This window comes from Camellia sinensis, chromosome 2 (genome assembly GCF_055761805.1).
Source record: "Camellia sinensis isolate YWXY chromosome 2, ASM5576180v1, whole genome shotgun sequence".
Taxonomy (NCBI): domain Eukaryota; kingdom Viridiplantae; phylum Streptophyta; class Magnoliopsida; order Ericales; family Theaceae; genus Camellia; species Camellia sinensis.
In genome coordinates this window covers 133156911-133169869 of record NC_138962.1, presented here as the reverse complement: position 1 = coordinate 133169869, position 12959 = coordinate 133156911, and the positions used below count along the sequence as shown (strand labels likewise).

The 12959-nt window shown below is 38.7% G+C and overlaps 1 protein-coding gene across 1 annotated transcript in view; it reads right to left on the bottom strand.

Moving 5' to 3' along the window:
* Positions 1 to 12959, bottom strand: part of MUS81 (Restriction endonuclease, type II-like superfamily protein) — a 96479-nt gene that overhangs the window by 35546 nt on the left and 47974 nt on the right. Inside the window, exon 12 of the mRNA XM_082915623.1 lies at positions 6270 to 6349. Within this exon, the coding sequence (XP_082771749.1) occupies positions 6270 to 6349 (80 nt within the window). The remainder of the gene's footprint in view (positions 1 to 6269; positions 6350 to 12959) is intronic.

Sequence of the window (12959 nt, the reverse complement as noted above, 5' to 3'; positions counted from 1 at the left end):
AATTATGCAATGTTCAAATTATGATTTATGCTATGTTTATAAAGTTTGTTGGTGTTCATTCATTTACCACTTTACTATATTACTATTCACTAGGCAATGGCTCTCCCCTCTCCCTTATATATATGTAGGTGATGAAGAGTTCGATTACGAGGAGAAGTTTGATTAGAAGTCGGTCTTGTATACTTGTGTTGGATTTGTAAAGCTTTGTCATAAGTGTTGTATTTTACTTTTGTCATATAGAACATGTAATAGAGCAAGATAATAATCCAAGAGAAATGTATGCTTTCATTTCATATAATTTTGCACTGCTCTAATGGATGCTTTAAATAGACCCAATATAAGAAAATAACGGCTTCTGCATTTGTAAATGGAAAAATTTTGCCCCAATTATTATAGGAGTCCAACTTGTTTTGAAAGTCAGGCCTTCGATAGTCCACAACTACTGGCCGATCACTATACTATCATGTTTGGGACGGGATGGCGTCGTGACACTCACATTACGTTGAAGAGATGTAATTTAGAGTGCATAACAACTAGTTTTTCCAAACCTGCCAAGTGTGGGCCAGCCCACTATAAGGCTTGGCCAATCCACAGACCATGAGAAAGTTAAAATGTCGGCCCATACCTGATGTGGTTTGGCCGATACCTACAGAGTTATTCAAACTCAGGATGTCAAAATTGGTTGGCCCAAATATGGGTCTGACAGAGCCTAAAACTTGGACCCAACCTGTCAACCAACCTAATTGGGTGGCCACCAGTGACCTAACATCCTTGGTCAGCCATACCTCCCAAGATGACTAAATGGACAATGTTGTCCACTCTTCAAGGTCGTCTTTTTATTCCCAATCATGTCTAAAGCAAAGTTGATGTCGATGAAGCTCCCCCATAACATCTTTCAAGCTAATAAGTTCTCTCATAGCATCCATGCTTCCAAGGCTCTAAGGTATGTCCAATGTGCTATCTAAATGGCAGTGGCTTGGTATCTATGGTATAACAATGTGCATGGCATAATACATAATTTTGTCAGTGGCCTCTTTTTCAAATACACAAAATATCTTTGCGCACCAATATATTCAAATGTCTTTAGTGATGACACATATAGCGGGTTAGAAGAAAAAATTTGTCGGTGTACTTAAAAGCTCCCTTTTTGTTGGTGTTTGCTTTTGTTTATGGAACTTAAAATAAATTCATTAATGAATAAATTCAATAAGTTTTTATGCTTGGACTGGCTTTTAAAAATTTTAGTTGCTATTTTTTTTTTGAACTCCTTTTCATGCCATTTTTAATTAACTATATTTTATAAAAATATAAAATAAATAAATAAATAAATAAATAATCAAAAAGCTTATGCCTCAATGCCTTGAGGCTTACACCTTGCCCCATGAGGGGTGTAACGCCTCACCTTGCACTTTCGCCTTTAAAAGCGTTGGCTCTACCTAAGGTGCACATAATTATGAATTTCTCAACCTATTATAGTCCTAATACTAACAATGAGTGTTCCTATTGAAGCAAATATGTGTCACTCCTTCTTCACCCCATCACTTCTAGCGTGTTACAAGGACTTCTTCGAAATACTAGAAGAAGAAAATAATTGAAAGGCTCACCTTTGAATGAGGCCAAGCCATGAATATATATTGAATGAATATTTACAAATTAAGAAATAAAATAATCAAAGGCACTAAATCCGTGATTTATACACAATCACGGATTTTATATAAACTACCATATACACAAAATAATAATTTCCTAATTCCAATACTAACCCCCAAGCTGGTGTGAAGAAATTCAACAAACACAACTTGCTAATAGATGACTAAAGTAGTGTTGGACCTACAGACTTTGTGAACATGTCAGCTAACTGCTTAGAAGTGACAAAGGATAGACTCACAACACCCGTCCGAACCTTTTCTCTAATAAAATGTATATCAACCTCAATGTGTTTAGTACGCTCATGAAAGTACTAAATCAGTGGGGAGCATAATAACTGATTTGTCATCACAAAGCCAAGAAGAAGAAACAGAAGCAGCTTCTTCAAATCCCAACTCTACAAGAATAGATCGAGGCTATAGAATCTCACATGTGCCCTGTGCCATAGCCCAATACTCAGCCTGTGCAAAAGATCTAGAAACAACTCTTGTTTCTTATTTTTCATGATATAAGATGATCACTATAGAAAATACAGAAATCAAAAGTGGAACGCCGATCAATCTTAGATCCTGCATAGTCAGCATCAATAAAGCAGGAGAGTCCGGATTGAGAGCATGTCAATAAAAAAATCCCATACTAGGGGAAGTCTTCAAATATCTCAAAATGTGGTAAACTGCATCAAGGTGCTCTGTACAAGGTGCATGCATAAATTAACTCACAACATTATCTGCAAATATCAAGTCAAGACTAGTAGTGGTCAAATAAATGAGACGGCCAACAAGGCATTGATAAAAGACTGGGTTTGCTAATAATTCACCAGATTCTGATATGAGCTTAACATTAAGATCCATAGGAGTAAAAGCAAGTTTGCATCCCAACATACCGGTATCCTTAAGCAAATCAAGAGTCTACTTCCTCTGAGACAAAGAAATCCCCTGACGAGAGCGTGCAACCTCAATACCTAGAAAATATTTTAGATTCCCTAAGTCTTTAATATCAAATTCCTTGTGTTCAGGGGGAGTCTCGTCGGTTGGATAGATCAAATCTCAAGACCTACTCTCGGCAACAGAGGGAACAGGTGCCTAATGTGCTACCATGCCAATCATCTCCATCTCCAGTTTTGGCTAATGAGTCATTGGTTGCTAATTCTCGTCCCTGCTAGTGATGTTCATGAAGTTGATGGCTCGGATCTTCCTATTGCTATTAGGAAAGGAGTCAGATCTTGTACTCAACATCCTATATCACATTTTGTATCATATGACTCATTATCTCCATCGTACCATACCATTGTTTCGTCTTTGTCTTTTGTTTCTATTCCATAAGGTTGGAAGGAAGCTCTTAATGATTCCAAGTGGAAACAAGCTATGGTAGAGGAGATGAGAGCACTGAGTAAGAATGGCACTTTGGAGTTAGTTTCTCTACCAATCGGGAAAAAGCCTGTGGGGTGCAAATGGGTGTTCACTGTCAAGCAGAAAACTGATGGAACCATTGAGACATATAAGGCAAGCTAGTTGCCAGGAATTCACTCAAACTTATGGCACTGACTACCAAGAGACCTTTGCACCAATGGCTAAGATGAATTCCACCCGTGTTCTTCTTTCCTGTGCAACAACCCTAGGATGGCCATTGCAGCAGTTGCATATGAAGAATGCATTTCTTCATGTTCCTCCAGGTTTTTCTTCTCTAGTCACTAAGGGGAAGGTTTGCCGATTAAAGGTTTGCGGATTAAAGAAGGTTTTGTAAGGGTTGAAACAATCTACTAGAGCTTGGTTCGATAGATTCCTTAAGGCTATGCTTAGATTTGGACATAAGCAAAGCCATGCAAATCATACTTGTTCATCAAACAGTGTGGAGATAAGATCATTGTACTTATTGTTTATGTGGATGACATTGTGGTGACAGGCAATGACGAAGAGGAAATGTCCAAAGTCAAAACTCAACTTTTCAAGGAATTTGAAATTAAAGATCTCGGACCCTTACGGTACTTTCTTGGAATTGAAACTGCTAGATCAAATAGGGGCATCTTTATTTCTCAAAGGAAGTACATCTTGGACATGCATGAGGAGGTAGGCATGTTGGGATGTAGGCCTGCTGATTCTCCTATTGAAGCTAATCACAAATCACAGGCTCAATAGTAATGACAGAGAACATATGGACAAGGGGAGGTATCAAAGGCTTTTGGGAAAACTGATATACCTTTCTTATACCAGGCCAAATATTGCATATGTCGTTGGCGTTGTTAGTCGATACATGCATGATCCTTAGACGGGGCATTTGGATGCAGTTCATCGAATCTTAAGGTATCTCAAATTATTGCCGGGAAAAGACATTTTGTTCTCCAATAATTATCATTTAGGGTTAGAGGCCTTCACCGATGCAAATTGAGCCGGTCCTATTGATGAGAGGAGGTCTACCATAGGCTATTGTATATTTGTAGGAGGAAATTTGCTGACTTGGCCGAGTAAGAAGCAGTCAATTGTTGCCAGATCAAGTGCAAAAACGGAGTATCAAGCCATGGCGCATGGCATTTGTTGTGAGTTGATGTGACTGAAAGTTTTATTGGCTAACCTAGGATTGTTGAGAGGTAGTCCCATGCGACTATATTGTGATAATACGGCTGCTATTAACACTGCTCATAATCCGGTTCAGCATGATAGGACTAAGCACATTGAGATTGATCGACATTTTATCAAGGAGAAAGTGAATAGTAGCATCATTTGTTTGTCTTTTGTCACATCCAAAGATCAATTAGGTGATATGTTTACCAAAGGGTTAGGGAGTAAAGTGTTTCATCCGATTGCATGCAAGTTGGGCATGAGGGATATCTATGCACCAACTTAACGGGGAGTGTTAAGTTATGTGCCCTGTCTCTCTCTCTCTCTCACTCAATTCTTGTGTTTCATTTTTAACTCTACCATATACACAATAATAATTTCCTAATTCCAGTAATATTTCGAGCATTGTAATTTAGCTTAGGGGCTATTTGGTGATCGCATTTTGTGCTTATGACAACAAATATTTAGATCACTGTAATTTAGCTTAGGGATAGTTTGGTGATGGCAATAAGTGCTAAAGATTGAATATTTTAAATGGGTCCTTTATAAGTGAGTTAGATAGCACTCAAGTAGCTACCACTTAAACTGAAAATTCACAAAAAAAAAGGATCTAAAATTTTCAAGTCAGAGAGCCGTAACTTTATCACTACATGCTGGATGATCCCTCACAAGAACACACACTTTTAAAAAGGTGTCGTGTCCATCTCAAGCACCGACACTCTAAAACATGCTCCATGTGTCAAATACGCGCCATAATGAGTCCAATTATTTCTTAAATTCTTTTAGAACTGGATATAATTTGGACCCTAAGGGGAAACACGCGTGCATCATTTAGACACATAAAGCACATTGCACATTTCAAAAAAAAACAACACAAAAAAAAAAAAAAAAAAAAAAAAAAAAAAAAACTTAGGAACCAAACTTTTATTAAACCTCGGTTCATGCAGGCTGTAACCTTTTCAGACCTTAGCATAATTCAAGCTTAAATCTGATCCCAAACCCAAATAAACATTTGAAAAGCATAAACCCTAACATTAAACCACTAGCCCACCATACTAGATTATAGGGAAGCCTTCATTAGAGGATATCCTACATCAGCATCTCTGCATAAGTGACAGTCCACTAAGAAACTTGCATACATAGAGAAGGATGGTAAGAATTGACACAAGGTTCACAAGACAACAATTGATGACACACTAAAACAAGAACTTCATAAGAAAATTCACATTCCACAAAATAAATATATAAAGGCAGACCAAAAATTCACAGCTTCTTGTTGTTCATTCATTTACCACTTAACTATATTACTATTCATTGGGCAATGGCTCACTCCTCTCCCTTACATATATGTAGGTGATGAAGAGCTCGATTATGAAGAGGAGCTTGATTAGAATTCGGTTTTGTATACCTTGTTAGTTTTGCAAGGTTTTGTTACAAGTGATGTACTTTGCTTTTGTTGTCTCAACCTTGTAATAATGCAAGATAATATTTCAAGAGGAATGTATGCTTTCATTTCATATAGTTATGCACTGCTCTGAATGGATGTTTTAAATGGACTCAATAAAAGAAAATAATGGCTTCCGCAATCGAAAATAGAAAATTTGCCCCAACTATCATAGGAGTCCAACTTGTTTTGAAAGTTGGGCCTTTGGTAGCCCACAACTACTGGCTGATCACTACACTATCCTGTTTGGGGCAGAATGGGGTCATGACATCTACCATTACAAATTATATTGTCCATTTATCATCCCTACATCAGTGATAACATTGCAAGCCATACTAAAGTAATATGAGATTGTGCAGACTAGGATGACTAATAAAAATACATGTCTTAAGAAATAAAGATATAATATAGAGCAAGAAAATAACAAAGAAAAGAAGTCTACAGCATAAGCAGGCCAAATCAAAAAGAAAAGTAAAAAATTAAAAAAAAACTATGCAAAGATCAAAAGTCATTTTCCTAGATTAAATTATCTATATTGCTTTTCTTATAAAATTGAAGATGAAATAACTTTATGCTGACAAGAACAAAAGGACTTTAAGAAAATCCATAGTTTAAATTCTTACGCTGTTTTGATGCTTTCAGCAGCTTCTGATGAATTTGGGTCACCTTCCACCACATATATCAGCTTCTTGAGTCCGCATCTCTGGAAAAAGAGCAATAAGCATCGAAAATAATCAGGTTGTGATATTGAAAAGTCAGCCATAAGCTCAAGATGAATATCAATACTACACATTAAGCAAGTGGGACACATTTTGCCTTCTATGTGGAGGTGTGAATAACAGGTCCATCAATATCAGAATACATTTCGAGCAAGAATTTGCAAGGCAATTGGCAGAGTGCACAATACAGAATTTCCCAGAAATCAATAAAAAACCAGGACCTAAAATTAATTGGAAAAAGGAAGGAATGAAAAAATGACTACATCATAAAAGCAATTGGTGATTAAATTTTTTCAATGCCATCAGAAAAAATGACTGTAGCTTACTTAGATTTTCAGTTACCACTCAAATGAAACAAAATGCCTTCGAGATATTCTGCACCCATGTAACATAAGACAGAAACATTTTGGACACAATTCAATGTATAGCCGACATATGTCAGGGGAGACCAACCGGTATTAGTATATAACAAGTGTTCCAGATGGCTTCTTTTAGTGTCCATGCTTATTAGCTTTTGATCTATATGCATTTTCATGTAGTTCATTCTGTTAGGATAGCATATTATTAGTTATTAACCTTCATTAATAAAAAAGGGGATGATATCACAATCATTCCCTAATCTTGGTATTTTTTAAATTTATCATGGTATCAGAGCCTAACCCTAAAACCTAAACCCATCTATCTATCCATACAGTCCTTGTTACTCACCAAAGCCACCAGCCATCAGCCGGAGACATCCCATGCTACCAGTTACTACCCTTCAGTAGTCGACTCCACCCTGAGGGGTTTCAGCTCACACTGAGAAAGACCCAGGTGATTTCGGGTCTTAGTTGATGTCTATCTAGGGTTCGAAACTCACCCTAGTTGATCAACATCAGCATCAAAGGGTTTGAACCTTACTTGGGTTGGTCGATGCCTGCGGATAGTCTTTCAGGCCCAGCTGACAGCTCCTATGTCTTCTTTGGCCTCATGCAACAGTCACTCTCTTTTTTCCCTTGTCGCCATTCTTCCCTATCACTACCTGTTTCTCTTTTCCCCTGTCGCCACTTATTTAACCAGGTCCTCTTCTTCGTAGACTTGTAAACACATAAGACGTACTGATACCCTAGTCTCTTTATTCTCTAAAAAAATAAATAAATAAATAAAATAAAGAGGAAAAAAAAATAATAATTTCTCAATGAGTTCTTAATTCTTTATGCTTTCATAGTGGTCGTTGTCTCTTTCCTTCCACCACCACCTTCCGGGTTTGTAATTGGTACTACTTTTGTTAAGGGTTCGGTAGTATAATTTCCATGGCAGATTCCACCAATGTGTCTACTACTTCTCAAACACCTAGGAGTGAGAGTTCCATTCTACCTACTACTATGACTGATAACCCCAACTCTAGTCTTAAAATCACCACCTCTCCATTTAATGGTAAGAACTATCTAGTATGGTCGCAGAGTTTGACTATTTTTTTGAAGAGCAGAGGGAAGATGGGGTATGTTGATGGCAGGATATAGGCACCCAGCAACACTAACCCGAGTTATGACTAATGGGAGATTACTAACTCTTTGATGATGGGTTGGTTATTCATTCGATGGTCCCAAAAATTGGTGAGGGCTACTTGTCTATGGAGACTATCCAGAATATTTGCGATGTTGTGGCTGCCACTTATTCCCACAAAGGGAATTTCTCACAGGCCTTTGAGTTGCGCTGCTCTATTGAGAGCTCTGTCCAGGGGGAACAGACTATTCTTCAGTACTTCACATTCCTCACCAACAGCTGGCAACACCTTGATCACCCGCAGGACTATAGGCCCGTGTGCACTGCTGATTCAGTCGGGTACAAGAAGTACATTACACAGGAAAGGGTCTTCAAGTTTCTAGCAGGCCTCAATGTGGAGTATGATCCTATTCGGAGTCGGGATCTGGGTATGGACACTCTTCCTTCACTTCAGGAGGCATTCGCCAATGTACAGAATGAGGAGAGTCGCCGGTCTGCTATAATGTCACCTATCTCTACTGACTACTCAGCATTACTGTCTACCTCTAGAGATGGCCTTAGCTTAACTCCCATCCCTCTGTCTGCCGCCAAGGAGTTTGTATTCTGTGATTACTGTCGCAAGCCGCGACATACTTGTGAGACGTGTTGGAAGCTTCATGGGACTCCATCTGGGGGTCAAGATGATCGGTCTGGTTCTAGAGGAGGTTTGTCAGGCCAATCTAGAGGATGTGGCGCTCATCCACGGGCTAATCAGTCTAGTGCTGTTGATACGCTTGATTCTGCTTACGCTTCCGTTGGCCAGGCTTCTGATGGTCTCTCTAGCATAACTACTCATGAGCTTAAGGATGTTTTGCGTCACTTGCTGGACCGCCGATCTTCTCCTGCTCTCAGTACATCTTCCTTGTCGTTTGCCCACTCAGGTGCTTTAGCCCCTTCTCCTAGTGTTTTCCTTTCTCATAAGTCTTTGACCTGGATTATTGATTCTGGTGCCTCAAATCATATGCCTCGCTCCTCTGACCTTTTCTCTGCCTATAAGACCTCTTCAGGTCAAGACAAAGTTAGGATTGCAGATGGTACTGTTTCTTCTATTTCTGAAAAAGGTTTAGTCCATGTCACTCCTACCATACCTCTATCTTCTGTTCTCCATGTTCCCAATGTTTCTGTTAACCTGTTATCCTTGAGTCGTATTACACAGGATTTGAATTGTAGTGTGACTTTTTTTCCTGATCATTGTCTTTTTCAGGACCTTATCACGAGGAGGACGATTGGCAATGGTAGTGCAGAAAATGGTCTCTACTTCCTGGATCAACCGGACAAGCTTGCCCATTCTTCCACCACGAGTCCTACTACCAAAGATGATTTATGGTTGTGGCATCGGCGTCTTGGGCATCCTTCTTTTTATTTACTTAAGCATTTATTTCCATATGTTTTTGCAAACAATAATGTGTCAAAGTTTCTTTGTGAGTCTTCTCAACTTGGAAAAAACATAGAGCTTCTTTTGCTCCCAGTTTTGATAAAAGTTTAGTTCCTTTTTCATTAATACATTATGATGTCTGGGGTCCATCTCGTGTTATGTCTGTAAAATGTCATCGTTGGTTTGTTACATTTATTGATGATTTTTCTCGTACTACTTGGGCGTATCTCATGAAAGACAAGAGTTAGGTTTTCTCTGTGTCCCGCAATTTTCATAAGTTGATTTGTACTCAGTTTGGGGCCACTGTCCTACTGGGGCGACACTGTTCTCACCGCTGTCCATCTTATTAATCGTGTTCCTACCCAGGCCTTGCAAAAACAAATGCCCCTTCAAGTCCTCCTAGGTTCTGAGTCCTTGTTTTCTATTCCTCCAAAAATATTTGGCTGTATTTGTTTTGTCCACAAGCACTCTCCCACTCGTGGTAAGTTGGACCCTCGCTCCCTCAAATGTGTTTTCCTTGAGTGCTCTCCTACTCAAAAGGGGTATAAGTGTTATCACCCTCTATCTCATAAGTGGTTTGTTTCCATGGATGCCACATTTTGAGTACCAATCCTATTTCTTGTCCTCTACGGTGTCACAGTCCTCCCTTCAGGAGGAGCCTTAGTGTGAAGTGATTCCTGTTATTCCTATGGTGGAACCAGTTGTTGTTCCTGCACCACCCTTGCTTACTGGGACTACAGAACCCAATCTCACCAAGGATAGGGAAGGGCAAGTTTAAGTCAGAAACAAAGACAGGTAGAAAGTTAACTAGATACGGGAGACTACTTCTTCTCACTCACTGCCATCTCCTGCTTCTGATGAGAGTCCAGGTAACTTTGAATCTTTTGAATCCACTAATCTTGATGTTCATATTGATCTTGATGTTCCTATTGCCAAGCGAAAGTGTGTGAGATCTTATACTCAATATCCTATCTCAAATTTTGTGCCCTACTCTCATTTGTCATCCTCATATATAGTTTATGTGTCAAATATTTCCTCTGTTAGCATTCCTAACCACTTTTAGGATGCTCTTGCTACCTCTGAGTGGAAACTTGCCATGATTGAGGAAATGAAAGCACTTAGAAAGAATGGCACTTGGGAATTGACTGAGTTACCTAAGGACAAACAACCTGTGGGATGCAAATGGGTGTATAGTGTGAAACACAAAGCGGATGGTTCTATCGAGCGTTACAAGGCTCGACTTGTGGCAAACGGGTTTACTCAGACATATGGTGCTGACTATCAGGAGACCTTTGCACCTGTGGCTAAGATGAATTCAGTCAGAGTACTTCTCTCTCTAGCAGCTAATCTAGATTGGCCACTTCTTCAGTTTGATATAAAGAATGCCTTTCTCCATGGTCACCTAAAAAAAGAGGTATATATGGACATTCCTCCTGGTTTTGAGGATCATCAAACAGAGGGTAAAGTATGCCGGCTTCGGAAGTCATTATATGGTCTCAAATAGTCTCCAAGGGCTTGGTTTGAGAAATTCACTCAGGCTATGCTTAAATATGGCTTCAAACAGAGTCAGTCAGATCACACCTTGTTTGTGAAACATTCATCACGTGGTAAGACTACAACGCTCATTGTTTATGTGGATGACATAGTTCTTACAGGTGATGATAGTAAGGAAATCCCGCTATTGAAGAAATATTTAGCAAGTGAGTTTGAAATCAAAGACTTGTGGAGCTTGAAGTATTTTCTAGGAATTGAAGTTGCTCGCTCCAAGAATGGGATATTTATCTCACAGAGGAAGTATGTGAAAATGGGATGCTTGGCTACAAAGCCTGTGACACTCTACTGGAACCCAATCAAAAACTAGGGGATGATGAAGGAGGAACAGCTGTTGATAGGGGGAGCTATCAGCGATTAGTGGGTAAGCTCAGCTACCAATCTTACTTCCGTCCTGATATTGTTGTTACTGTCAGTATGGTTAGCCAGTTTATGCATGCTCCACATCATATTCACTTCGAGGCTGTCATACAAATTTTGAGGTACTTCAAGTTTGCTCCTGGTAAAGGTCTTTATTTTTCAAAGCATGATCATCTTCGTGTGGAAGTCTATACAGATGTTGACTGGGCTGAATCAGTAACTGATAGGAGATCGACTTCAGGGTATTGCACCTTTGTTGGAGGCAACCTAGTTACTTGGAGGAGTAAGAAACAGAATGTGGTTGCCAGGTCAAGTGCAAAAGCTGAGTTTAGAGCTATGGCACAAGAGGTGTGTGAACTCTTATGGATCAAGTTATTGTTGAGTGATCTAAGTATTGATTAGACAGACTCTATGCGGTTATACTGTGATAATAAGACCCGCTATCAACATCGCTCACAATCCAATTCAACATGACAAGAGAAAGCATGTTGAGATTACTCGCCACTTCACTATGGAGAAACTCACTAGTGGCGCAATATGTACTCCTTTCGTGCAGTTTGGTGAACAACTCGCTGGCATCCTCACAAAGAGAGTTGGGAATAAGCCATTGCATGACATCCTCGACAACCTGGACATGAGAGATGTCTTCGCACAAACTTGAGGGGGAGTGTTAGAATAGCATATTATTAGTTGGGTTATTATTGTAATTATTCTATGCCTTAGAGCTCCCTTGTAATTATTAACCTTCATTAATATAAAAAGGGATGATATCACAATCATTCCCTAATCTTGGTATTTTCTAAATTTATCACATTCAACTCAATTTTGTTAACAACAATGATTGTCGTAAAGTTTTTGTCAAGAGATAATGATAATAGGGAAAGTAGGTCATGGTTATGATAGGGACAACTGCAATTGACATGATATATACTCAATTGGCAAAAGCTAAAAGTTGTTCTCTGATCAATTTCCTAGTCTGTGCAGAAGTAATAGTGGCACTTTTTCCTTACCCTTGTCCATGCTCTTGCATTATGTTATGCTCACGCACGCACCGCATACCTTACAAAATACTCCCTCCATCCCATTTTGTCTGTCCATCTTTCTATATTGGAATGTACCAAAAAGATTATCTACTTTGAAAAGTCAAAACATAAAGTAAGGTCCGAAACTAACCCTTGTCAAAAGTTCTAAGTGTATTTGAAAGTGTGCAATAAAGGGACAATGTAACCCAATAAGTCCCTTTTAGCAGACTTCTAACCCAGTAAGTCCGCAAAGTATTTTTGTAGCCTAGTTAATCCCATTTATTTAGACTTTTATTTCATCAAATCCTTTTTTCCTAATTTGTATTTTTTGTTGGACTATTATACCCCTTATTTTGATCTTTATATGTATTACGCACAAATTAGAATATAGACGTTTCCATATTTTGCTCCTCTATTTTGGCAATTTTGATTTTTTCACATTTTGTGGTTGATTCAGTTTGATATGTTTCATCAGTGAGAGGACAATTCAAAGTTCAGTGTATACAATATTTTTGCTAGTTTGTGGTGGTTTCTTCCATAGTTGTTGTTCGAAGTTTTGGTTTTTTACATGCAAAATCAGTCAAACATCTACGGGAGAGAATGATTACAAGATTGTATTATGAAGGTTAGTGTCGTGTTTGTTTTGGAAATGCATAAATATTTTTTCATGTGAATGGGCTGCATATTTTTTTTCCCGAAATGCATGTTAATTTTTTTTTTAACTTAATTGTGCTAGATCATTGGTGAAAGTTGGATTTTAGA